Source organism: Rhea pennata, chromosome 3 (genome assembly GCF_028389875.1).
Source record: "Rhea pennata isolate bPtePen1 chromosome 3, bPtePen1.pri, whole genome shotgun sequence".
Taxonomy (NCBI): Eukaryota; Metazoa; Chordata; class Aves; order Rheiformes; family Rheidae; genus Rhea; species Rhea pennata.
Genome location: NC_084665.1, coordinates 125,044,870 through 125,072,007, shown reverse-complemented (window position 1 = coordinate 125,072,007; position 27,138 = coordinate 125,044,870). Strand labels below are relative to the sequence as shown.

The window sequence follows — 27,138 nt, the reverse complement described above, 5'->3', positions numbered from 1 at the left end:
TCATTTTCTGTGTTTCTCTTCCTTGTCTCCAGTTTTACTACCTGGTCCTTCGCCAGATGTGTGCCTGTTAGCAGTGTTGTTGTTCAAGAACATCTTGTCCATGCCTTTGAGAGCTTCAGTTAGGTAGTTTTGAAGGGCCGTGAGGGCAGCGCAGATAGCGGGGGCCCCAAAGCCGTGAGTGATGAGGCTGAAGTGAGTCAAGCAGCTCTGAATGCCCGGTTCCAAAATAGGGGTGGGCCGGCTGTTTCCGATGGGCGTCCTGTCCTGGGCCAAGAGATCTGTAAATTCTTTGCAAAGTTGCCTGCATAGAAGAGGGAAAGATGAAGAGACAAGATAGAAAAAGAGAGAGAAAAGTGGTGGTTAGACTCATCGCACACTGGCACTGGTTTCTGAGAAAATTGAGGTTGAAGAAAGGGGCAGGATTAGGCCCCAGGCTGGGACCTTTTTGCCACTTTCCTTCCCCCAGTGGTGTGGGGGACCCAGCTGCTGTTTCCACACCAGAAGGCCAGTGGAGACCAGCAGCCCTCTGCCCAGGGCCAGGCTCTTCAGCAGCAGGGAGCGAGCTTGCTGTAATGGAGTTGTCAGAAGAGCACCAGGCTGGAGATGGAACCCTTTAGTGAAGAACCACTAAAAATCAGGCCTGCTGGGTGCCTCTAGAAATAACCAGGCAGCAGAAAGGCAGAGAAATGTCATATGAGTCTGTGGTCTTTCTGTCTGTCCAGAGGCCTGAGTCAGGCCCCAAGGTGGACCCGTCTGTGCTGTTCCCAAAGGAAAGCATCAGCTAGAGGGGACCTACTTGGGCCTGCAGCCCCATGTGTGGAGGACTGTGGGGTAGCATAGGGAAGGAGCAAAACCCCTCTGAGATGGCTCAGGCTGGGCATTCCTTGGAAGAACGTCAGGACTCTGGCCACATGTTTCCTTACAGGAGGACCAAAGCTGGGGCTTTCTGTTTTGTTTTGAGGAGAAGCACCCAAATCAAAGCATCAGAGCTGACATTCAGCTCTTGTTTGTTTTCTCCACACCTTGGAGAATCAGGTCTTTCTCTTTTTATTTATTTTTAATGATTTTTTTTCTCCCTTTCTTTTACTTTGCTTTAGTCCAGAAGACCTTCAAGTCTGCAGGTACCCAGGCAAAGAGGAAACCCAGGGGGCAGGGAGGTCCTCCCAAAAGAATAATCACTTTGAAACAGATGCCTACCCAGGGACCAGAGAAAAAAGGGCTGAAGGGAGAAAAAAAAATCTTTAAAAGGGCATACAGCTCTCATCCTCTGAAAAAATCTCTGAAATTCCCGGTGGGTTAAAGGTTTCAGAGGGTGGAGAAAGATAAAGGTCTACTTCTATGTGTATTATCCATTAAGAAAGTGCAAGAGAGGAAACTTTGAATTTGGAGAACAAACAGTAATGAGTCCAACATTTTACATCTTCAAAGAGCAGAGCAGAGTCTGCGAGCAATTAAAGTTCTGGGACATTAATATCTTCTGACCCTGCGGAAAAGGGCAATCAAATTCCAATCACGTCTTAAAAACATCTGGACAAATTTGAGCAAATGATTTTTCAACCCTCCATATATTTCTTTAAATTACACTGTCATCAGAGCAAGCCACGTCCCAGAGCATGAAATAAATGAGAGCTGTTTGGGTTAGGTTCTCTCTCTCTCTCTTTTTTTTTTTTTTTTTTTTTTCTTTCTCTCCCGCCTCTGGAGAGACAGAAGTGTGTGGAGACAAGTGGCACCCACCACCGAAGACCCGAATGAGCTATAAAAAACCCAGCTAGCCGGCCCAGAAGGCAAAGCAGGGTGTAAATTAAACGGTATAGAAAAGCCACGGAGAAAGTCCCAAGGGAAAGAAATGGATATCTGGGGGAAACCCAAACCTAATGGCAGATTCACAGTTCCCATCTCCCCACCTGCTTCCTAACAGCGGCTGCAAATTTGGTAAAACTATGACGATTCAAACTATGAATTTATTATTATTATTATTATTAAACCATGTCGGGAAGGCATTGCAATTTGGTAGCAGCCATGCAGGTGCATGTGAACAGTAGGGAGGGACAGATAGACAGTGTTGTCCCCCTGCAGCCATGGGAGTGGAAGCAAATTACACATTTTTGGTCTCTTTTCCATGCAGGATTTCTTTTTTTTTTTTTTTTTTTTTTTTTTTTTTTTTGGGGGGGGGGGGGAATGGCTTGGAGATGACCTAGGGGCCAGCCGCCTACACCACAGAAACCCCGTTGCAGAAAGACACGGAAGCAATATAGGATCATGGTGTGATATAGGGACCACAAGAGCATCCCTTCCTCCCCCACCCCGTACCACTATAATTGGGGGACTCCAAACTCCTCCTTCCTTTAAAACGAGCTCAGAAGAAGGCTTTAATGAGGGAGAGATTTTTTTTTTTTTTCTTTTTCCCAGGGGAGGGCAGAGGTGGCCAACTTCGCACTCACTTTGTAGCAAGCAGCATGTTTTTCCTGGAGTGGAGATCGCTGGGGTCCGTGTGCTGTCTGTTCAGGTACTCAGAAACAGCCTTGGCTGGGAACTCCGTTTCGCAGATATACCCAAAATCCCGAGCTAAATGAACGGCCTCGCCTGGACAAAAGGAGAGGGAAGTTAACAGCCTCTGATCACCGCCCTGCTGGGGTGAGTCTGATCGGCCAAGAGCTGGTGCGGCAGCTTTCTGCTGCCCATCTCTACCCTCAACCACAGATCAGCTCTTTTGGGCCGTGTCTGGGAACCCACTAACATCTCCTGCACCTTAGAGACAGGCTCCGGTCTCACGTTATCCCTCTACGAGCCTTATCTGTCGGCAGAAGTAACTTCATGGGACAACTTTTCAGGTGATGAGATTTGTTTTTGCTTCAACCTGATTCTATGCAGACTAGTGGGAAGAGTACACACAGGCACACAGACACACTTTCAAGTAACCTGGACCCCTCTCCTCCCAAAAAAGTGAGAACTTAGGAGAACTACTTAGGTCCCTAAATTCAGGAGGACCAAACTTCTTTTAAAGCAGATAATTCCCTCCTATTTCAATACACCAGAACATTATACAGAATTTTACAGATACACGCATAATTTTTAGTATGAATGTCTGTTTTCTGCGGGACATTATACACCTGCTGCTAGATATACCCACACATAATGTAATGATGCAGACGCTCTGCACACATAGGCGAGAGAGCATCTGCATCGTTATCACAACTATTGCCGCATCTGTAAAATTATGCAGATAATTGCGTTTCATCCACTGGAAACTATCAGTCCACTATCCGGTCTGACCATCATGCAGCAGAAACACCTCTTTCTTCAAGGGAAAGATAGCAACTAATGGCAACCTTTTTCCTATGAAAAATAATAATTATTCTAACTCTAATTCTAATTGTCATTTCCTCTGCCTGCCTGGTTTCAGGTTTCTAGCCTCCAGAGATTCGTGTCATCAAATTCCTACTGAGTACTTTTTGCCACAAGAAGACACAGTAGTTGAAGAAAGGAGGAAAAGGAGAGAGAGAAAAAAAACACAAAAAGCTTTCAGACTCTAGGGGGATTCCACCAGATTATAGCTCACCCCCTCTAGAATAAAGCATTAAACCCTTTAAAGCACCGCCTGAGGGACCAGGGGAAAGATTTTCAACACGCAAAAAAGATATGTCTAATAACTCTAGGACCGCATTATTTTTAACGATCGGGACTTGGGGCAAGACTGTCATCTGTCTTTTCCGAGGCTTCTCGCTGATCGCCGAAGGGGATGATCGAGGCGAGGGCACCGGCCTCGGCTCCGCGGCCGCTCGGGCCAGGGAAGCCCCTTCCTGGGCTGCGCTCAGGCCCTTCATCCCGCCCGGGGCTGGATGCAGCATCTTTGCTCTAGGCAAAAGCACAACCGCAAAGCCAAATCCTGCCCGGTGGCGGAGAGCAAGCTAAAGCCCGAGCAGGTGCGGCTTGCTCCGCGAAGAGGGAGATTTTTTAAAGTAAACTGTTGATCTGGAGGTAAATCAGAGAAGGGTAACACGAAGAAGGTGATGCTGCACACTTGACTTGCTTGGTGGTACCGGCACCCCATACCCCGTACACCCCGCTATTCGGTGTAAGCCACATGCCGACAGCAGGTCGTGGGGGAGCCGGTCCCTATCGGCCCTTTCGGGACTGGGTTCAGCTCTGCACGAGGTCTTAGCACTCGCATAACTCAACGGAAAAGAGCTGAAAAGTTAAAATCCAGCGCAAATGTTTATGAGTGATTATGTGCAGCAGAGATAACTGGATTATTTCTACGCCTCTCGGTGTGTATGTATAATATAGATACTTGTAATTCATAATTACATCCATACTATTCTGGTTATGTTTTTTGGAGAAGATCCAACTTTTCTTAGGATAAACACAGGCACATATCCTAAACATATTAGTGGTTCTCGATTTTATTCTTAAATACGGTAACAACAAATCAAAGAAACGCGCCGAACACCAAAACGGCATTAGTTCGCTTGAAAGCATTTAAAACTTAAGCCTCTCCTTTCCTCTTTCCTTCCTCGGGAATAGCTCCTCTCTTCGTTCATCTCTAGTCATCCTAAGGTAACCTGCACTCTGCAGCTGCTAAAATGCTCCGATTTCTTTCCTCCGTCGAAACAACGTGGGAAAATAACGTCTATGTTATTTTTCCTCGATGGAAAAAATAATATACCTCGATACGGTAGCGGGCATCTGTCATAAATAAACTCGGGAGGAGAGATTTAGCGAGAGCAGGGAGCAGACGTGGAGGTGGAGGGCACAGCCTGGTAATTCATAGCAATGAGGAGTGAGGACTGCCCTGCACACACGCACACCTACACACGCACACGTACACACAGATCCTCATTCTTGCCACCAAGAGGAATCAATTCCTTCTCCACCCACCCGCCCACGGCAGGCCAGGAACTTTTTTTTTTTTTTTTTTTTTTTTTGGGGGGGGGGGGAGGGGGGGGTGGGGGGGGGAATGAGATCCTTATGTCCGTCGGCCTTAGGCATGCGAACCCGCCCCGAATTTCACCTCTGCAGCGATTTCCCACCTGATCCCGAAACTTTTTGCATTTCGCAAAATGTCAGACACGAGTTCAGAGCAGGCAAGAGTGTGAAGGGGGCTGCGGTCCCCTGCTTACCTTCCACCAGGGAGGTGAGTAAAGTGACATTTGCGGCCTTACGCCTGCCGGCTGGTAAATTCAAACCGATTTTTTCTAGCCTTTCTCGCAAAGATCTCCCCCCGTTTTTCGATTTGGCTCTAGAATTGCAAAGAAATCAACATTGTGATTAACCCCGCAGTGTTCCTGGAAGAAACGTTTAGTCTGAGCAGTCAGTGTAGCCTAGGAGGGTTTTCGCTCGACGTTTGCACTTTGTGCGTGTTGATTTCTCCTTAAATTTGCTGAGATTTGCTTAATTTCTCCCAGGGGTGGGAGTGAGGATGAGCCCACTTTCTCCTCCTTTTATCCAGGGAAATCAAATAATGTCAAACAGCAATAATTACTGTACAGGAGCCTGATACTGAAGGCGGCAACTAGGTTCCTATTGTATAACAACAACGTGTATTAGGGTGGGGTGTAGAGATAAGCAGAATGATAAAGCGTGAGAATTAGAACTTCAGTTGTTCTAGGAAAGGACCAAAATGGAAAGAAGAAGGAGAAAACAAAATCTAAAAGACTCTGAGGCAGAATGCAGTGTGTGTGTGTGTGTCCGTGGATAGACAGAAAAGGAGAAAAACATTCATGAAACTAATGGAACTGCTTCGTGAGTAAGTGTGTATGTGTGTGCATGTGTGTGCGTGTGTGCAGACAAAGTCAATACTGGGCTACTGGGAGGAACACCTAAAAGCAGAGTGCGCTATATAAAGGATTGCCTGAAGGGAGATTTGAATATCTGCCGGAGGTTACGGATAAGGACAACAGAGGGATGAATGAGCTATAGATGGGAAACACGGAACGATTGTTTGGACATCTATAGATACGTATTCAGAGAGTAAACTCTCAGCGGTGAAATTTTGCTACCTGTGAAACCAATGGGAGTTTTGGCATCGGGATCAGGGTCCATCCCACATTTTTCATAGTTCATTTATATATATATGTATGTATGTATGTATATATAATTAATTAAAGGTCACACTTAGCGGAAGGAAGTGACAGAGGAGTCAGCCTGGCTTCTCACTATTTTATATCAAAGTAAACAGGAATAGATGGCAGAATTGCAAGAGAGCAAAGCTTTTCATATTTGTTTCACTCTGAGCCAAAAGCCTGTCTAAAACTCAGACTCGAGATAGGAACTGAAGTCAGCAGCAGCCAATAATTATGTCTTGGGCCATGTCCAGAAATCCGCTGAAGTTCAATAATGATATTTTTTTACCTCGATAATTGTATTTTCTACAGTATATCTCTCAGATGTTCTCTCTGCTCCATCTGCAGTTATACAAAATGAGCAGACCGGTAGGCATCTGTAAATAAAAATCCCTGCTTCTTCCACTGGCACGGATCACCGCTATTACAGAATTCACGTGGAAGTGCATCTATGTAAGGAGACCTTGCGTCTCATCTGCATTTTAGGATAAGTGACTGTGCACGAAGCAGGACTTTCTCCCCGCTCCAGACACGGAACCGGATCCCCTGATGTGATAACAAACTTCTTTGCTGGAAAGCCAACGTTCGTTTAAAAACGACTTAGAAAAGATGTGGCTCGATTGCTACTATAGAGTACCTGGCAAGATCTCTACTGCTCCAAGATTAACAGCTTTCAAATGCCACCTGAGATTTATTCATGGCCAATTTATATGCATTTGTTCCTGTCCGGGTGTTATCCTTTGCCTTCCAGCCTGCCATCCGCCTCCCTTATAGAAAATGAAGTCTTATCCCCTCTCAGTCTTCCGCTGGCTAGTGAACTGTTACCTTATACCACATCATAACTTCTTTCCTTCTCTCACCCTTCTCATGAACAAATCACGCTAACAATTCACGATCCTGCAGTCACTGTCAGAGACGGAAAGGGCTGTCTCCCTGTTTAGTTTTTCCAGGCAATGACCTCGGAGCTCAAATCCTTGTTACTCGTATCCAAATGTATGGCTTCTCACTTGATGTGAAGTAATGACAACCAGGCTGCCACATCATTCCTTTTTCTTCAGACAACGTCAATTAATTTGAGGTCTTCCGCACAGTTCACCAGCACATTAGTGGGTGATTTGCACAAATGTGAAACATCATAGGCCTCAAGACCAGTCTTGATTAATTCCACCAGCAACCTTCCTCTAGATGAAGTTGGTGACTTTCAAAGCAATTTGTTGATGACTTTTTGTTAACCAGGTACTTATCTACCTTACAATTCTCCTGTTAATTCCTTGTCAACTTCAGTGATGTCCCACGTGGCACCCTTTTAATTGCCTCGTAGTTATTGACATGTAGAAACGCCCCACAGATTCCTGTTATCTGGGAAATACACTGTCTTATCCCTGACACAGATCATGTCCATCATGCAACATCTAACTTCCACATGCCCAATGTGGCATTTTATCTTATCTTCTGTTCGCTAAGACAGAAGAATGAAGAGAAAGAGAGAAGACAAAAAGTTTCTGTGTGCATGTACAGGGGCGAAAAACATCTTCAATTCTGAGCTGTTTTAACAAAAAATGTTCATGGCCGCATTTTCCTCTATCCTCCACACATTCCCCTCAATGCCTCAATAAATATATTTTTTTTTGCCTGGGCGTTACACAAACGTACACATCCCGCCGAGATAAGATCAAGGCATCTCTGAGATCCACTTTCCTGATGGCCAAGCATTTATGGCAGAGACAAGGATGCCCACACACCCGCTGGCCTCAGCCTCTTACCTTCGGAGCACTCCTCCGAGGAGCGACGCGTTGAGACACTCGGGAGGAGAAAGGCGTCTTTGAACTTCTCCCACAGTGACTTTGTACTTTGAGGTTGAACTGAGCAAAGACAAGCGGCCAGGTACGGAACAAAACACCTCACCGGTATTGACTGAAATTCCACCCAGGAAGCCATCTTTATTCATCATCAAAGAAGTAACAGATTTTGGAGGAACCGGAACTGGAGAGAGAAAAGGGGGAGGAGAGGAGAGATGAACCATCACGCCACGATGGAGTACAGCTAACCACACTGCCTCCGACACGCACCGTGAAAGGAAAGGGGATTCCAAATCTCCTGCTACCTCCAGCAACCTAAAGGGGTCCTACTCCACCAAGCCTCTCAGAAAGTGCCCCAAGAACAAGGGATGGCCAACAGGGTCGGGCTCGTATGCCTAGTTTCATCATGAGGAGATACAATACACCTTGTAAGCACCAACTTCATGTTTCGGATCGAGGCTCGTCTAGAGCCCTCTGAGGCTTTTCTGTACAATGGACAGCGCCTAGCACATTGATGGAGGGAAAAGGGGAAATTTGTTGCTTTTAGTCATTTTTATTCTACTTCTGTTGCTAAAATAGGAATAATTGCACTACACTAAGAGAGGTTCTGTCCTAAATAAATACCGAGGCTGGAGGATACAACAACTAGAAGACAGCTCTGTTATTGCTTTTGGTTTTATAAAGTCTGGTTTATGAAACAAAATGAGCCTTTTAGTTTAGAAAAAATGATCACCAGGAAAAAAAAGAAAAAAGAAAAAAAAAAAGAAGAAAGTCTGGTATAACCATAACATTCACCATCTTGATCATATTGTACTATTCATAAAGTAGTGGGAACTCTCATGTCCCTGAATAAAGTTGATCTAATTACTGTAACACATATTTAGAGGAAGTAAAAACAAAAATAAAAGCATTTTATTCTGCCCACGATAAAACAAAATATTTAATTTATCCGAGGAACTAGTAAGATTATTTTAAGAGAAACCATGGGGATTATAATGAACTAATTCCTATAACAGCAAACAGACACACTTAGAAATAAACAAAAATGGCTAAAGTAAAAATGAGAGCAATCCCCTCTTGACATGAATTTTGTTTACAAATGAACCTAAATAGCTCTCTCATAATTGTGTGTAACTGTTATGATTTACAGCAGGTGCTCTAATCAATCATCCAATCACTTTAATTTATAGAGAGCCTCGCTGCATTTTCCCAGTTGTTTCATTTCTGCGAGTAATTGATAACAAACCGTACTTAAGGTATGTTTTATGCAGGAGTTAATAAGAGCTGACAGCTGCTACTGCTGCTTCCTTTTGGAATCGCTACAACGTGCATTTCCTTATAGAAAGTGTACTCCTAAATTGCAGATTCGCTGGTGGTAGTCTAGTGGCAGTCTAGCGGGCATGTTTTAGAGGAGAAGACTAATTGATTACACACCCTCGTAGAGTAGATACTGCTTCACAATCTCCCCATTTCCACTCAATCAATTGCAAAACCAATTCAGCAAATAATAGGGTTCTATTATGCACATATGCCAGCTATTTAGGTAGTTATAATACATGTCAGTTAAGTAATAAAAGCCCTGTTTATTTGCAACGTATCTGGAGAATCATACCATTAGGGTTGAGGGAATATTTAAGTCGTCTGGAGCTGCTAAACAATAAGATCGGGTATCCTAATATATTACCAAGTGCTAACTACTGGGCAATTGCCAATTTTATAACTTCAGTGTATGGAATAGACACAACCGTGTTTCACTGTTTTTATTACAGATCATTTCCTACTGCCAGACCAGACCCCCACAATAAAAGCTCTATAACAGCGAAAAACCAAAAGGCAAGTAGATTTCAGATATACGTATTGCTTCGTATCCCTTGTATATAGTCTCCAGTATAAACAAATTATTTTGAGTGGCTTTACTTCAGGGAATTGGAAAGTGAAATGGATTCCTATTTCTCTATTATTTTTTAGCTAGGCATTTTATACAGCTCATAAAGGCGGTTTCAAATGGTTTGAAATCGGCACAGAAACAGTTATAAAAGAGTTAGAGGCCCGCTCCTGCTTTTCTTGCTATTAGTAGGTATTTTGCCATGTATGCAATGGGAAAAGACTCCTTTGGGGTATCAGAGATAGCACTGGCCTTTACAAAAAGATCTATCTCCCCACCACCACCACCATCAGATACATATTTATCTATATATGCGTGTGCAAAATCAAGAAAAAAATGGTAAAAAGTTACATTAAAAAATTGCCACAACGGAGATATCTTCATGGCTGGCATTTTTCTTCTGACAAATACACAAGCTCACTGGTTCGAGTACACCTTTACAGGGGCTATATTTAGTGCCCAGATTATCAGGTCACTGTCCAGTGAACTGAGAAATTAAACAAGAGGCAGCAATTCCAAAAACATCTGATCTTAGTCTAAACTCACTAAAGAGAGAGAGAGGTCCCCGTGTAATGCTTAAATATATCTCACCCCACTCGCTTTGGCCTTTTTGGAGCACTTATTACATTAGTTAACCTTTGAAATATGGATTTTCGCGTGTTCGATATTTTTTCCATGCAAAATGTTGTTAGTAAGCAGGCTGGCCCACTTCCCTGCTATGCTGAGCACTCTTCAGCTATTGTTCTTACCACTGGCTCACCAAAAATGGCTAAATGAACATACCGATCAGTTGGAGTTTAATAACTCTAAACCCATTTGAGAGTCTTACTAGGTGGTGTAAGCATAACTATTGCAATTTCATAGCTTCAGAGAGATGTATTCTATCTATCCTCTATATCTTCTGTAAATTACCTAATACTTCCTTAAAAAAATGTGTTTGCCATGGAATGAATTATCTCTATCTTTATCATATCTATATGTTTATCATGGCTATAGCATTTCAGATAGAGACCAGCCAGTACCAGAGATAACGCAACGTGGAGGTTTTGCTGGCTGAACAAATACCCACGTCCATGTGTGCAGCTGCCTGTGCCAGATCCCTGGGTGCACGTAAACTGTGATAAACTGTATCGCGCAGGGTATTTTTAGTCGCTGTCAACTTTCCAGGTTGGTTAGGGATTGCCTTAACTGCTGTAATGACAGAGAGGAGCACACACGTGTATACACGGCGTCCCCACTACCTTTGCTTTAACTTCATCCCATTAATGTAGTTCTTGTTGTCCCCAGAAAGAACTGCTTTTCTTCCACTCCCAAACTCCTTTCGGCGGGTGCATGTGGGCGCTCACCATCGCCCCTTCCAAAATCTTTCCTCCTCTCCCGCTTTCTCTCTTTCTCCTTTCCCTTTCACTCTCACCCTCTCTCCATTTCTCTCTCTCTCTCTCTCTCTCTCTCTCCTTTCCTCCCTGTTACTTTCAATCTCTTTGTCATTTCTCCCCCTTCCATTTCTCTTCAGCTTATCAATAAACTGGGAGAGCAACAGTAGCCGCTTGATTTGTTAGTAATTATAAGCATACTGTTCCTGCAAACGGGATCTCTAGATGAGTGAGATCGCTTTAAAACGACAGCAGGAAATGGTGGGGAAATGGAGCATGGCGAAACTCAGCGTGAAGCTTTCAGTTCTTTACATGTTTACAATTTTCTGTGCATACATTAAGTCTTAGGTTGTGATTTTTTTTTTTTTTTTTTTTTTTTTGGTATTGGTGGGGTTCTCTGCCGGGCTGCTAGCCACAAACGCATGAAAATGCTCCCTAATGCTCATACACGAGAAGAAATGGAAATAAAAAGGACATATCAAGAATACAAAAAAATAAACAAGCAGAACGAAACATTATGTCCAGAAAAAAAAAAATGAATAATGATTCTCTAAGTTACGGACTTTGTTGCAGTAAATCCGGGGAATTACGTGATAGTCGATCAGTCAATCAATCAATTAATTCACCAATCAAAAGAAATGTTTCTCATTATAAAACATCATGGAGAGACTTATTACTAATGAGTCATCAGATTACTGTCTTCATATCTTGGCTTCTACCTATTGGGCCTGAAATGATCCTAAAAGTCTTTGTCCCTCATAACAGCAAGGCTTTGTAGTTACTGCTGATTTGGTCTGGCACCGTAGGCAAGTCTAGGAGTCTGGGGACAACGTAGCACCCATTCCCGCTAAAAGACTCAGTTCTTATTTTCTTCTTAATGAACACGCACAGAAAGTGACTATTTTCGCTGCCTTCCCTCTTCCGCCGCTCACCTCCTCCTCCTCCTCTTCCTCCCTCCCCCTCCTCCTCCACGGCCCCTTTGCCCAGAAAGCCAGGAGGAAATTTCAAAGTAAAACGTATTCCCGCGAAATTGTTTGGCATTAAATTAAAAGTGATAATAACGTTCCGACAGTTTTCCAGGAAAAGGTACCCAACACGGCGACAGCGAAGCACAGTCGCTGAAGTAACGTTTGATTCCCAGGTTTATCACCTGAAAGCTTGTGGCCAGGGTGGTTTTCGGTTAATCATTTATTGCTGGATACTTCAGGAAGGGGGTGGGAAGGAATCTCATGCTGCACGATTAAGAGTCCCTTTAAAAGGCAAATGTTAAGACTCTCTTTTCACATGATTCTTTTAAAATAACGCTGATAATAACGCGTGCGTGAGCGAGGAAAGAATGAATTAAGTTGCTGGGGTTAAAATGGCCTTTCGTGCTAAATCGGATGTGAGCGTACCGACAAGCTACAGAAAGAGCTGAAAGTAAATAAATACATCAGGATAATTTTAAGGTCACTGACTGTGCCCCAGAGTCACAAAAAATTAACTTTGGACTCGGGCCACGCAGGATTTTGAAAGACGACAACTTATTTCGCCATACACCGTGCCAAACAAATTTCAGATGAACAGTTGACAAGGGGACCCGATCTTTTATTCTGGACATACGAAAAACCCTCCCTTCATTTCGGTAGAAATCAAGGAAAGGCCTCAAAACATGTAGCCAGTAAGCTCTTAAGGCCGAGTTAAATCTTGTATTAATGCTCTTGATGATTATTATCATCACGATGATTTATCTGGCTCCCTCCCTCCCACTTCCACCACCCAAATCTTAATGGGACTAGGAGTTAACGATGATTTTTTAATGTCTCGTTGGATTTTTAGACTGCTAATGTACCGCATCTTTCTCATTATTAGCTTATTGATTGTTCATTGACCAGCCCCCTTCAAATCGTATTAACCACCCTCTGCCAGTTTAGATTAGGAGGATTTTAAAAGCACCTTTCATTATTTCACCGCCACCGCCAGCACCACAGTAGAGTTCAGGCTTCGTAGCTTAATGCTAGCTCTAATGGGGCAGCTAAGAGACGAGGGGCCACGGTCCCTGCCTATTGCATTAATAGCTCAAAGGGGGCTAATACAGAAAATTAGCCTTAAACGAGCTCTGGAGATCTCCAAATGAAAGAGCCATTTATCACGCTGGCTACCTTCACTCCACTCGTTTGCTCTCTCTACTGGGAACAACTCATTTCCTCTTAACTAAATTACTTCAGAAATGTCAAGTAAGCTCAGATAGCAAACATAACAGGACACTGTGTGTCTATAATCTATTGTATGGGATCGATGCGCAAGATAAACTGATAGCTATATATGAATCCTACGTAATCCCCTTAATATTTTTGGAGCATTTCTACGTAGATAGATAGATGGATGGATGGATGGATGGATGGATAGATAGATAGATAATTCCCTCTGCAGGCCTCAAAGATCATTAAAAAAGTAACATTTATAGGCTAGATGACATAATTAAGTTTATGCTTTAGGTCTCTATCATATTTTTTTTTCCACTGCATTTTTATTACAGCATTTGAAACACTAAACTAGGTTTTGCTGAAATAGATCCCCTTCAACCTTTGTCTAGAAGTATTTGTCACGGAAGGTATCGCATTGCACAAAAATCAGTCAATACCTATCTGACTATTTATCTGTGTCATTTGCCTGCAATAGTGACTTACAGAGTTTGAATAACTTATCCTTACTTCCAAGTACATCCTGACAGTTGGAAAGTGTAGAAAACAAAGAGAAAGTTCTGCTAAACCCTTTCTATGTTCCTGCTTCTCTCGTTCTGATTAATTATTGTCTGCTATAAATATGCCGTACTACTTATTGCACGTTTCTCTTCGTTTCCACCCAAGAAACTCGCTGTTCAAAAACCGAGCTCACAATGTGCCTTTGTGTTGAAAAGTTCTTTAGAGCTCAGCATTACATCTAAGGAAGAAAATAACCGCTACAGTGATTTTAAAACAGCTACAAGCGAACACCAGTACCTTTTTATTTTTCCAAGTGTATAGGTATCCTATTCATCATTGCTAAAACTCTTCCGATAGCTGCAAATCCCCCCACGTAATCCCACCTCTGTGGTCCTGGGTCTCCGTGTGTGGCAGCTGCTCTAACCACAGCGATTCCGATGCCCGGGCACGGTGAGCACATCTCAATCTACACCTAATAGCTTCCCTAAAAATATTATAATTCAAATTTTAATTTTGCGAATTTAACCGCTAGCTAACTGTACCAGCCAGCATGCACATTATACGTCTCTGCTATCCTCGGGTTTTGAAGGAGGAAAAGACACAGGCAGAGAGAGAGAAAAGAGGCTATTTTTGACTGAATTTTTGACATACAATGCAGAAGAGCGTCCTGCGAATAATAAATTGCAAAACGATAATGCGAACATGGACCAGCGTTAAAAAGAAGTCTCTCTACCACAAATCAACCACCAATTAATCAAATACACCCAAGAGGAAATATCGTGTATGAGAGATCAAGGGGGAGGGGGGAAACGGGGGAGGGAGAGGGCGGAGAAGGAGGTGGGAGGGAGAGAAAAAAAAAAGGGGGGGGGAATACAACCAGAAGCCGTCGTGTTACAGAGCCTAAGCACAAGACCTACCTATCACAGGCAAATTGAACTAATTCCATTAAAAACTAATTCAAAAAAAATTGCATTGAGACAACTTTTTAAATATTCTTTTTTTTTTTTTTCTCTCGAAAAATCTTTGGTCTTTTCAACCGGTGGTCATAAACGATGCTGTCAAATGATCTTCGAGTTTTCATCTATCCTTCCCCAAATGAACAGAACTTTATTGTGTGTTTATGTGTGTGTGTGTGACTGAGCATGAGGATTTAAATAGAAACAATAAATAAACGGAAGGACCTCATGTTGTCTTCAATACATTTTAAATAAACACCCTCACTGCTATTTTTCTTTGTCTTCCAGAAGATCATCTCTATTAAACTATTCGTAGTTTAATAGTTCTGCATTTGACAAATAATAAGGCTCTGGCGATAAGTGCTGTTGATAGTAAACATAAGGGACAGCATTCCTAACTCTCATCTCTGGTACTTAAAATTGAATCTAGAAATAGAAACTCCTTAGATAATTAAAGATAGCTTTCCCTACATTTGCAGCGTGTGATCTGTTTAATGTCTATCAGCATAACACAACACTAATCGCCAAGCATCTTCAAGTGACTGTCAGAGAAATGTAAAAAAATTAAGCAGCTGCAATACGCCCAAAATGAGTTATTGTAATTACATTTAATTAGTTTAATTAGTTAATTATTTTGCTTACAGCTGTACAAGAGACTGCAAACATTTGTTAATATCACATTCCCTTTAACAGTATGGGGTGAGGCTGCAGTTGCACTAAATCATGCACGCATATGTAGAAAGATAAAAAATAAAAAGGAGGGGGTATGTGGAAAGGGGGGATTCTTGGAGGAAGGGGGGAAGGAGCCGAGGCTACTTTTCCACCAGCATGCGTTTCTCTCCCCCGCATGGATGAATCGCTTGGGAAATGCATTAAAACCCCAAAGAGGATCAGTCCCCTTCCCCCGTTAAAAGCAGGCGGGAAGGAAGGGGGCCGTGAAAACCGAGTTTGGGCATGGGGGGAGGGGGCAAATCCACAGAGGGGAGAGTGTTTTCCCACTCGAACAGCTATTGCAATAGTGCAAAGAAATATTTACAATTACGTGTGATTAATCCGAGTGCAAGACAGGAAAAAATAAATAAAAAATAAATAAACACTTCTCCTTTCATATGTTTTTCCTCTTCCCTTCACTCTATCTACCGACTCAATCAGCTATTCATCTTGCTGCCATGCATGTCTGCTTCCCGGATAAAATAATTGCCCCAAAGTAAAAATATATCATGAAGATATTGCTACACAGTAAAAGTTTGTCTAGCTTGTTGGAATAATCCATACCTTTTTTAATGACAGACTGGTCCAATAAGTTCATACCGCTGTTATTGGCATCTTCAACTGACTGTGGATATAAAAACATCACTATTCAAATTGACTGGATATTAAAGAATTGCGTACATAAATCATGTCATTCCAAGCGGAGTTTCTGTTATTTCCATTTATATTAATTCACTAGGGGAGGAGGGATTTATTATTATTATTATTCCCCCAAATCGACAAGGAAATGAAACTCTTACAAATTATATAGTTTTCTAATAAAAAAGGGAGGTGTGAAGCATATGGGGTGCAATACTGGTTTTGTTATCTTATAAAACATAGATGTTGCATAGACTTCTTTGCATTCGATAAAGCTTTATATTTCTTTCTTTGAAAACCTAGCAATTTGACAACATCTGTAAGATCTATTGCATGACATAAATGAACACGATTAAGGACAACTTAAATTCTCCCTTCCCTTTTCCCACCCTTTCCTCCCCCACCCCTCCCCGCTTTTTTTTTTTTTTTTTGTTTTGTTTTGTTTGTTTGCTTAACCCTGCCACATCTTAATAATTCAAGGGCCATTTACTTTTTATATATAATAGTTTACATTATGGACTTTTAATTAAAGCCTGAGCAATTCGAAGTGCAGCGCAACGCCCACATCGTATAGGGTACAAGCAGAAAGAGATTTACAGCTCCCAAGGTTGCTTAAATGTCCTGAATTTGTGGGGGCGGGAGTTTGCGTGTGTGGGAGGGGGAAAGGGATTGCACATTATCAAAAGTCTAAACTATTAAATTGACTGCCTAGAAAAACTCTCCTGCTTTCCCTTTCAACCTTTTTATTATTCTTATTTTATTTCCAGCCCGGCGAGGCGCACACCTGTTATTATGGCATTAACTTCTTTAGGAAGGAGGAGAACAAAGACGGACGTGGAGGACAGAGCAAATGTTTCGTTTCTCTTCATGAAGTTGCTATATATATATATATATATATATATATATATATATATATATATAATGACTACGAATTTGCAAAAATTTGCCGCTAAATCTGCGGTCAGCACAGACCTCTCCTAAAAAGCAGAGGTGCTGTAGGAACATTTCATAGCAGAATTACGACAGGTTCCGTTTTAGGATAGTTTCTGGATTCCAGCTAGAATGAGGATCTGAGGGTAGATATTTTTTCTCTGTTTTGATCATTAGCTGAAGTTTTGTTTTTTCCTGGTTATTACCCATCCAGAGAGTTTTCTACCTTTTCCCTGATAAAGAAAAACTCTTTACAGCAAAGCAATGCTTTTCCTCCCTATTATTTTATCTTTGCTACACTCAGTGGCTGAGTTTATCCTGATCCAGCTCTTATCTCCCGTTCTTCCTACGCTCAGCAGAGACGTTCAAGATGGAATATGAGTTAGGATAAAATTACGTCTCCAAAAGGCGAAAAAAAAAAAAAAAAAAAAAAAAAAAAAAAGAAAAAGAAAAGATGGACCAATGTTTTTCTGAGATCTTTCCTCTCGTTTCATTTTCCTTGAGCACACTCATACACACACACACACGGAGTGTCTCCTCATGTCGTGGTCTGTGCATGCCTGCGCCTCTCTCCCATAACCAACAGGCTACACACCTAAAGGGCACAAAATAAAATTACGGAGGCTTCCCTCCTTCCCGTATAGCAGCCACCAAAGAGGGGTGGTGAGCAAATCCTGCAGCCTGCTCGCCACTCGGTGGCCCAGAACTGGAGGTAAATCTGAAACGCCATCTTCCCTCTCCCTTCTGCACCCTCATCTCCCTGGCGCACGGTGCTGCACACGCTTTATGTGCGTGCCCTCCGCTCGCTCCGGCAGCAACGTGGGTTAGTTGTTGTAGTTAATGAGAAGACTCCTGTCTGATTTTCTATCTAATTACGCCCTCCTGCTGGGTTTTTGTACAGGATATTCGCTCAGCATGCTGGCAGTTAATAGTCACAGAGAGGATCGTAAAGATTTAATTAGGACTGCATGCGGAAACGTGGAAAAACAACTCAGACTTTTAATTACTAGACTTCTTTAGTTAAAAGTGATACCAGGGGTTACTTTCGAAGAGACTTGGGTGTTTTGGTGCAGCTTAACTTTCCAGCTCGCTACCTAGCACGCAGAGGCGGTGACTGCCGTGTGGGGGGGCGAGAGGAGGAGTGGAGGTGTGTGTGCGGGGAGGGGAAAGGTGATGAGTTTCTAGATATACTTAGAAAATCTAGGGAGGAAGATTCCCCTCCCTCCTCTCCTCCAGCAATCAAGTAGTAGAGAGCTACCTATATATCATACACACCTCATTCAACAGCTAGAAAAATATCTGAGAAGGGGGAAAAAACTCTATTCTCTCTTTTTTCCCCCGTCTCTTTGCAAAGACTCTAAAGCACCTGGATCTTCCCCTGCAGATTTTTCTTTATCATAGCTTTGTCTTAATAAGACCCACAAAATCACACTTTGCCTGGTCAGTAAGAAAAAAAAAATCTTGGTTGCAGTGGTGTTCTTCAGAGTCTCTATTAGATGATGCAAATTGGTTTTCAATAAGGAGGTCTTTTCTTCCCCGTTCCCTGTCTGTACGGTTGCAAATTGCAGATTGAAAATTCCTCTCGAAAGGGGCAGCAAGGACAATACAATCCGTTCTGTTTACAATAACAGAGCGCTATCGTATTACAATCACTTAATTATATCCCTGGACAATGGGTTACACATGGCCTGGATTTGGTGTTTATATAATAACCACTGCTTCTTTCTGTCACGCACTCTTTCTTTTTTTTTTTTTTTTTCCTTCCCTCTCCCTCTTTCTCCCTTGTCAGCTCAGCCCATTCTGTTGGCGTCTGTTTAACCAGAGACGCCTAAGCTAAAGAAGAGATATACCTCTGTATCTATCTACCTAGACGTCGGTTCAACTTTTTAGAAGACTACCAAAAAAAAAAAAAAAAAAAAAAAAAAAAAAAAAGCCATCTGGGACCATTCCTGGAATTTCTCTCTGGTGTTTACGGATAACAGGTATATACGCTCTTTGGAGTAGTGCGCCTACAATAAATCCATATTGAAAATCAGGGTGGAAACCGCCCAACTTAATCTGTCACTAATGGGGGGGGGGGGTCAGCGAGAGGAGTGAGTTTTGGGCTAGAAGAGAGAGGGAAATCTCTATATGTGCTACCCTGCGGTTGGACATCTCTCCCTTCACCTGTTTCTCCTTGGGTCACCCGCTCTCTTTCCCTCCTCCCCCGTCCTGAGACCAAACTTTTACAAACCGGGGCTCGGGCTGGTCTGGCAGGGCCCGGCGCTGCCTGCTCAGCCCGGCCCGGGCGGGCGGCCGAGGCCCCCGACGGCGCCGCCGGGGCGGCCGCGGGGCTCGGGCGGCCCCCGCGGGCTGCGCTTGGGGGAGCCGGGGACTAACCCCAGGTCTCACAAATCAGCTCTGTGAAACCAGCGACCCCATGGCCACTGAGCTGAGGCAGAAGGAAATCTGTGCGGGGAAAAAAGAAAAAAAAATCCAAAAAACAAACAAACAAACAAACAAAAAACTTCCGATCTCTAAAGCACTCACGCCAGTCCTCATCATCAGCAAAGCTCTGAGATTTTCCTATGAAACGCTAAAAGAACCCGCAAGTCAGTGCAACATCGTCCCTCTGCTTCTCTTCCACTGATTCTTTTATTATGATGTTTAGTAGGATCCCATTTCACGGCTATTTTTTTTCCCTTCTCAGCCTCCTCTTTTCTCTTTCCTTTCCCCCCTTCCTGCAGAGTGACTTCCATATATTATCCAGTAATCCAGATCTTTATTTATTCCAACTCTGAATATATATACACACACACACATATATGTACATACATATAAATATGCATATATACACATATAACTTCATAGCATATATATATATATTCGGAAAAAAAGGAATAAAAACGGACCCAAATCCCGACTTCTAAAGCCTAATGCAAGATCTGCCCCGGAAGGCTCCTGTCTCCAGGTCGGGGTCCCCAACTGGCCGGTCTTACCCACCTCCAGCAAGGTGGAAACCAAGGCACCGAAGGGTGGAAGGACCAGCACCAAAGCTGCTAAGGGCCTTTCTGTTTTAAGGAAATAACACGTGATGATGAGTTTCACATGGGATGGGAGCAAGCTGGGAAATGCTGTACAGTGAGCCCCGTGAAAGTCCTTTGTTACCCAGAGGAGCTAATAGATCAAATTTAAAATCAGTGCTACCCCTGAGAACTGTAAAAAGGGAGGGCTGCCTAATTCCTAGCGGCGAAGTTTTGCTATTACTATTATTACTGTTATCATTATTATTGTTGCTAATTTATTATTATTATTGTTATTATTTTAATTATTATCGTTATTATTATTATTCCCCCCTCCCTCTCGGATGAAAAATAGAGTAGCTTGACAGTTTCATCAAAATCCCTAAGCTGCAGGAAATTGGTTAGCGAGAGCTGCTATTTCCTGGGAAATACCTGGAATTTGAAAGGCCGGCTTGAACTCTGCCAGCTCTCGAAACACGTGGAATATTTCGAGCAGTGTGTCTGCCTGCCTGTCTTCCTACTGGGTTCTGCTAGCTCTCCATTTAGGGGAGGGTTTACCAAAGAGAGCCTGTGCGTGATGACATTCTCCTTTAAAAAAAAGAAAAAAAAAAGGGGGGAGTATTAAAATTATAATCTCCACGCGAGAGAAGGATGGCGAGGCAGCATACAATTGCTAGAAGCCCCCCTAGATGACTTCTGAGCGAGGCCGCAGGCTGGGGGAGGCTTGTGCCTTGCCCAGGGAGGAGAAAGGAGAGCGGTGCCTTACCTGGACCTCCTCCATGCCCGGGTGTCCGATGCCGTGCAGGGAAAGGCTGTCGCCCATGCCGGAGTCCAGGCCATGGTGAGCTGAGTGCAGGAGGACGTCTGGCCTCCTGACCGAGTGATAGTCCCGCCTGGGGTCCAGTCCCGAGAGCTGCGGCAGGGCGGCCCGAGGCTGTGGCAGCAGCGACCCGGTCTCCGATCCCACCTCTTGCCTCTGCCTCTGTCCCCAGGGGTGCTGCTGGGGCTGGTGCAGGGGGTTTAGGGAGTAAGGGTCATTGACATGGGAGTAAGGGTCCTGGCTTTGGTGGTAAGGAAGAGGCTGGTAAGGGGGTGGGAAGTAAGGCGGCTGGAAATCCGAGGACGGGGTGTGAGACAGCGGAGGAGCGCTGGAATAGGGTCCCTGCGAGACGGATCCCAGCTGGGACAGCCGGGAACTGTGGCTGGGCACTCCATCATGCCGGTCCTAAAAGTAAATTAAATTAAAAAAAAAAAAAAAAAAAAAAAAAAAAAAAAGGACGACCTTTAAAACAAAACAAAACAAAAAACCCCCACACCCAGCAGCAAGTCGCCCACTCCAAAATAAAACTTAAAAACTAAATAAAAATAATAATAATAAAAAAGGAAATCAGTGTTCAAATGTATCCCCCCTCCCCCGCCGCAAATTAGAAATATTCCAGTATTTCTCACCCAGATCGTGGGTGAAAAACGTGGTTATTCCCAATAACTAGCAGGAATGGGGTATGGGGGGAAAGCTAAATGTCATAATTAAAAATGTAGGACTGGTGTTTCATATGCAGGTAAGATGTGTGAATTCAGTTCAGTAATACGATTCCCCCTCCACCAACCCCCAAAATAAATCCAATTTTTTTAAGATAAAAATGACCCCCCCAAAGAACCCAGTCTTCTAAACAACGCATTGCTTGTCCTGCCTAAAGTTTCCAAACATCTGTTTATTTCTCTACTGAAATCCTGAAACGCAAAATCACCAACCCATCTTCACGTGGAAAAAAAGACCAGAAGGAAAGTTGCACTTCTCGGAGGACTCCGAGGAAAGAAGCAGTCCTGGAAAGGACTTAAAAAAAAAAAATCAAAACATGAGTGCTCTTTGTATAAGGAGAGTATACCCCTAGGAGGAAAAAAAACAAAAAACAAAAAACAAAAAAAAAAAAAAAACACCAAAACCAAAAAAAAACCCCTCAAACAAAACCCAAATAAATATCGGTATTGAACAAATCCAGCCGCTGTTTTCTGCAGCAACTTCCAATGTCTTTTGTCTCCTTTTCCAATATTATATTCCGGAGCTTGGGTGGGAGCGTGAGGGGGGGGGGGTCATTGTAATGAAAACTCTTTGGGGGATGTGCAGGGGTGCGGGGGGGGGGGAAAAGTGTGTGTGAAAAGGTGAGAGAGGAGTTTTGTCCAACTCCATCGAGCTGAAGCTGCGAGGCTAAAGTAAACAAGAAAATATCTATTCCACAAAGTGTAGTTCAAATCCCCACAAGCAATGGCACACATGGTTAAAAAAAAAAAAAAAAAAAAAAAAAAAAAAAAAAAAAAAAAGTTTTTTTCCTGCTCTCCCCCCCCCAAAACTCCCCTAGCTCAAATCGAGAACACACAATGCAAAAAGGGAGAAGCAGCTGCAAGCCTCCTCCAATTATTGTGCTAAATTACCAAGCCAAAGGCGTTTAAAAAGAGAGAGAGAGGGAGAGAGACACAACAGATCGAGAGAGAGAGAGAACATGCAATTCTAGTACAACATGGATCCAAACTCACCATGGCGGAATAGGTGTGGACTAACATCTGGAAATAAAAAAAGTCTTGTAATAGCTAAAAATAAAATAGTGGCGATAATGCTAATAATTGGAGGGAAAAATATCAAGGAGATCTGCAAAGGGACGTGTTGGACACAGGAGAACAGCTTGAGATATTTCGAAGTCTATCCATCAAAAAAAAAAAGAAAAAAAAGAAAAAAAAAAAAGAAAAAAGAAAGACCAGTGCCCCCAAAACCGAGCCTGGAAAGCTATATCTACATATATGATTTACCCCTCCCTCTCTGATTTTTTTTCTTTTTTTTTTTTTTCCTTTTTTTTTTTCCTTTGAGCTCCCAGATACAATCCTCTTCAACCCAAGGCTAGGCTCAGACTGCTCCGATACCCCTTTCTCCCTTTCCTTCTCTACACCGCCTCATAATAATTGATATTCATGACTATTAATATTACACGACTACTTTAAAGGGAGAATGCAGGACCAAATGGAGCGTGAAGCTGGCAGCCAGCTCGAGAGCTCCCCTACTATTGTAAATGACGTTCATTCAGTGGAGAATTACTAGATGTAATCAGACGAGGGGGGCTGGCAGAGGCAGAGTTTGGGGAGGGGGGGGAAAGTTTAGCAAGGAAGAGGCATAACTTCAATTAACTCAAGCGGAGGAAGATGTGTAAACTAGACACTGCTGGTCGGGAGCAAGGAAGTGAAATGGAGTAATGCTGGAGGCTAAGAAGAAGAAGAAGAAGAAGGAAAACGTATTTCTTTCTTTTACATTTAATTATACATTCCAAATACGAGAAATTGATTGCCTTTGGTGCTTTTGTTCTTCCACTTTTTTTTTTCTTAGAACAAATAATGAGAAAAAATAGGCTTTTCTAATCCTTTCTTTTTTAAAAAAGAAGGAAGAAGAAGAAATTTGCTACCATTATAATATAACTATTTACAGCGGAGATTAAGCTCTTTTGCTGAATGCTACAGATCGTGCTTATTCGCAATGGCAAAATAAATACTTGGATCGAGGTTAAATTGGACTCTATTTAATTCCGAATCCTGTTCCTTCTACCCGATATGAAAATAAATAAAAATTAAAAAACAATGTATACACACATATCCTAATTTTCACCCAAATGTAAAATGCATGCAGTGAATTTTAAAGGATAGTAAATTTATAGTTTTGAGGCAAAGCCAGGGGCGATATAAAACCTTTTTGATGTTGCAGGAACCCGTTCAACTGGACTGTCTGCCATTTCTGTTAAAGTTCAACTTACGTTCCTTCCTAAATAGACTCACACTTCCCAAAGCAGCCCCCCCCCCCCCCCCCGCGCTACACACACACACACACACACACACACACACACACTTTTGTTTTAAGAGCAGTCAGTTAAAGTGGCTAAGACCTCCCCCCACACACCGTATTGTTAATTGTAAATCGGAAAGAGGAAGAGAGAGAAACATTTTTTTCCCCCGAGATAAACCTAGAAGACTTTAGCTGCTTAATAAAATAAAATAAAATAAAAATAAACTGCATAAAAAAAACTTCTGTACATTACAAGCTCCACCAAGGTAGGGCATACCGTGCCCGCAGCCCATCCAGCCGCTCCCCCAGTCTGCCTCTCTCCCACGGCAATTTAAAAACGCGAGTGTTCACCAAGCGCACAGCAGCCAAACAAGATTAAAAATATCCTCTAAAAAAAGGAGGGGGGGGGGAATAAAAGAAAAAAAGGGAAGAAGAGGGGGGGGTCTCCGAGCTCCGCGGCCGCGGAGGCAGCGTCCGGCGCCCGCCGCCGCGGCCGCGGGACAAAGCCGGGCGGGCGGCGGGGAGGGACGAGTGGGCCGGGGTAGGGGGGGCGGCCGGGCTGTGCCTGCTCCTCACGCCGCATCTGCTGGCTCTTTCCAGCCTCCCGTCGATAATCAGCCCGGCGGGAGCTCCGGAGAGCCGAGCCGTGCGGAAGAGGGCGACCCGCCGCGCACGCCGCCCTGGGCGGCAGCAGCGCTCGGTCGCCCTCCCGGCGCCCCTCACCGTGCCTTCGGGTCGTCGGTGCTTCTGTGCGGTGCTCCCCCCCCCCCACACACCCCTCTATACACTCCCTTCCTTCCAGTCCTGTCGTTGCTTTGCCCCGCAGTTTGCCGTTTTACGCCCTAAACGCGTTGCCGGGGCGGCGCGCAAGGGACCGCGGGGGCCCCGACGGCGCTGCCCGTCCCGGTGCCCCCGGAGTGGCAGCGCCAGCGCGGCCCGCCCTGCCCTCCGGCAGCCGCCCCCCGCCGCGCCCCCGCCACAGGCACCCCCGCTCCCGCCGCTCGCGTGTGCCCCGAAAAGAAATATAAATGAAAAATAAATGGAAAATCCACCATCCCGACACCTTTCCTTACGCGTCTGCCCCCGATTCGGAGCAAAACGCGTTTAAATTGCGCGGCTTGCGTTCGCCGAGCCCATTTTGAAAAGATGCCGTTCATGACATCGTGCAAAATTAGGACACCTTTCGCAGTGCTTTAGCTGTATTATTATTTTTTTTTCTCGGTCTGTTCGAAAATAGCAGAGATCTGAATAAAGCACGCAACTTTTCTCGTCGACGGACTATGCAAAGCTGCGCTTTGAGTATATGAATCCGGGTGCGTGTGCTCATATACGTGCAAGAATGTATTTACCCTTTGATTAATATATATATACTTGCATATCGTATCTGTTGTTATATAGGTACAGTAAACCGTAAAAATGTATCCGATTGTGAAAGCGAGAAGAAGACAAAAAAATCCAGGCTCAGGATGAGCATAGATTAGAACTGGAAATAAAAGGAAAAAAAAAAAAAAAAAAAAAAAAGGAGGGAAGAAAAAAAGAAATGTATCCGGTCTATGAATATCAGATTGTGTTTCTCTTCTATTTTCAGCTTTTTTTCTCGACATTTGTCCATATTTAATCGAATTATATTTAATTCGAGGTCTAAACAATCGAACTCTTGCCTTTAAGTTGCCTCATTCCAACCCCCAGATCTTTTCTTTGATGTTTTAAATCGCATCAAACAGCTTTTCCACGAAAAAAAAAGTTTAGGATTTGGCATGCTGAATACAAATATGCAAATAAATAAGCATTTAAGCATTTACACTTGGTTTCCTATCTATGTATTTGTGTGTGTTGGTGTGTGCGTTTATATAGCTGTCTATATGTATAAGTAGATAAAGATATATATTACATAGTCATGCCTATATACATCTAGAAGTATATTTAAATATACATATACTCTCTTACTCATATGCATATTATATACTCACCTCATAGATATCTTCATACTTGACATTTTCAACCAGTTTCCAGAGCATGATGGCAGGCTGTTCTCTAGGAGGTGAGTGCATTCATGTGAAGAGCAGATGTCTGGATTCTCAGTACTTCTCTGTCTGTAATGATCCATCTATAATTGGAAATGGGGGACAGACACCAAATCCGACGTTCCTCTTCCATCGCAACTTATATCTGTTGTCTGAAACAATAGGCTGCAGAAGTAAACCTCAATCAGATAGTAAAAAACATTATCTGTTACATACTTACATATATCTACAGACATATATATGACTACATATATACATACACACACATATATAGACTTAGACTTATAGGCAGGCTTATAAAGACACACATATATGCACAGTTGCACACCCACACATGTACATATACAGACACATGTACACATATGTATCTCTATAGAACTTTTCCTAAAAACAGACACATTTAAATTGATACATATATGCAAGTAAAAGGTATATATCTTCATGCATATATAGGCACATATATAGTATAATTACATATGCATATATACTTACAAACCTGTTCAATTTTTATAGCAGTTTATATAAATGCACATATGTGTATATTGTTATATATCTACACACATATACGTGGTGATCGTACATACATGTTATATAGTCTATATATCTACTGTTTTGATAGATAGACAGAAAGAAAGAAAGAAAGAAAGAAAGACAGGATAGATTATTGGATTTTTTGAATCCTTTTTATATTAAAATAAAGAGTAGATTGACTCTATACTAAGCGATTCGTCATTTACAATGAGATATTATGGGGTTTTTGCCCCATACATTATGCTTTTATTTACATGTCCAGAAATTATCTTCTCACATGCAGTAAAAACATCAAAACAACGTCTCATCAAGAACATTAAAGAGAATCTAAAAGGAGTAAATCTAAAATTAATGATTTTCATATGAAAGCTTTATACTTTGGACTTAGAGTGTATATTTTATAACTTGGGAACACTTTCTATGGAAAAAGAAAAGAAAAAGAAGACTGTAGCAAACTCTCCTCCGGACACATTTGAAAAGCGATTAGCTACTTTCTTAAAATGATTAAAAATAGAATTGGATTTGTGCCTTTCCCGCTTAGCCCTTGAAGGGGAGAGGAGGAGTAGGACCATTTTCAACCTTTATTTTTCTTCACCCCTCCCCGAGGCAAACCTTCGTTTGCATTGTCCGTTTTTAACACGTTGTACGGCAAAGAGGCGACCTATTCTGAAGGCGAGCAGAGCCCATCTCTGCCTCTGAAAGGAAACAACTGAGCTTTGCAG

General features: G+C 42.9%; 1 protein-coding gene across 2 annotated transcripts; it reads right to left on the bottom strand.

Annotated features, from left to right (window-relative positions):
- Positions 1 to 25,912, bottom strand: TFAP2B (transcription factor AP-2 beta). Of its 2 annotated transcripts, XM_062571212.1 has the most exons (8): positions 25,832 to 25,912; positions 22,574 to 22,600; positions 20,808 to 21,266; positions 16,035 to 16,095; positions 7,826 to 8,045; positions 5,121 to 5,239; positions 2,442 to 2,583; positions 1 to 301 (listed from the first exon to the last, which is right to left on the bottom strand). In XM_062571212.1, the coding sequence occupies exons 1-8, from the start codon at positions 25,910 to 25,912 to the stop codon at positions 1 to 3; spliced, it is 1,410 nt and encodes a 469-aa protein (XP_062427196.1). The 2 variants fall into 2 exon arrangements, with proteins under 2 accessions (XP_062427196.1, XP_062427197.1); XM_062571213.1 differs by lacking the exon at positions 22,574 to 22,600.
- Between the last annotated feature and the right edge of the window lie 1,226 nt (positions 25,913 to 27,138).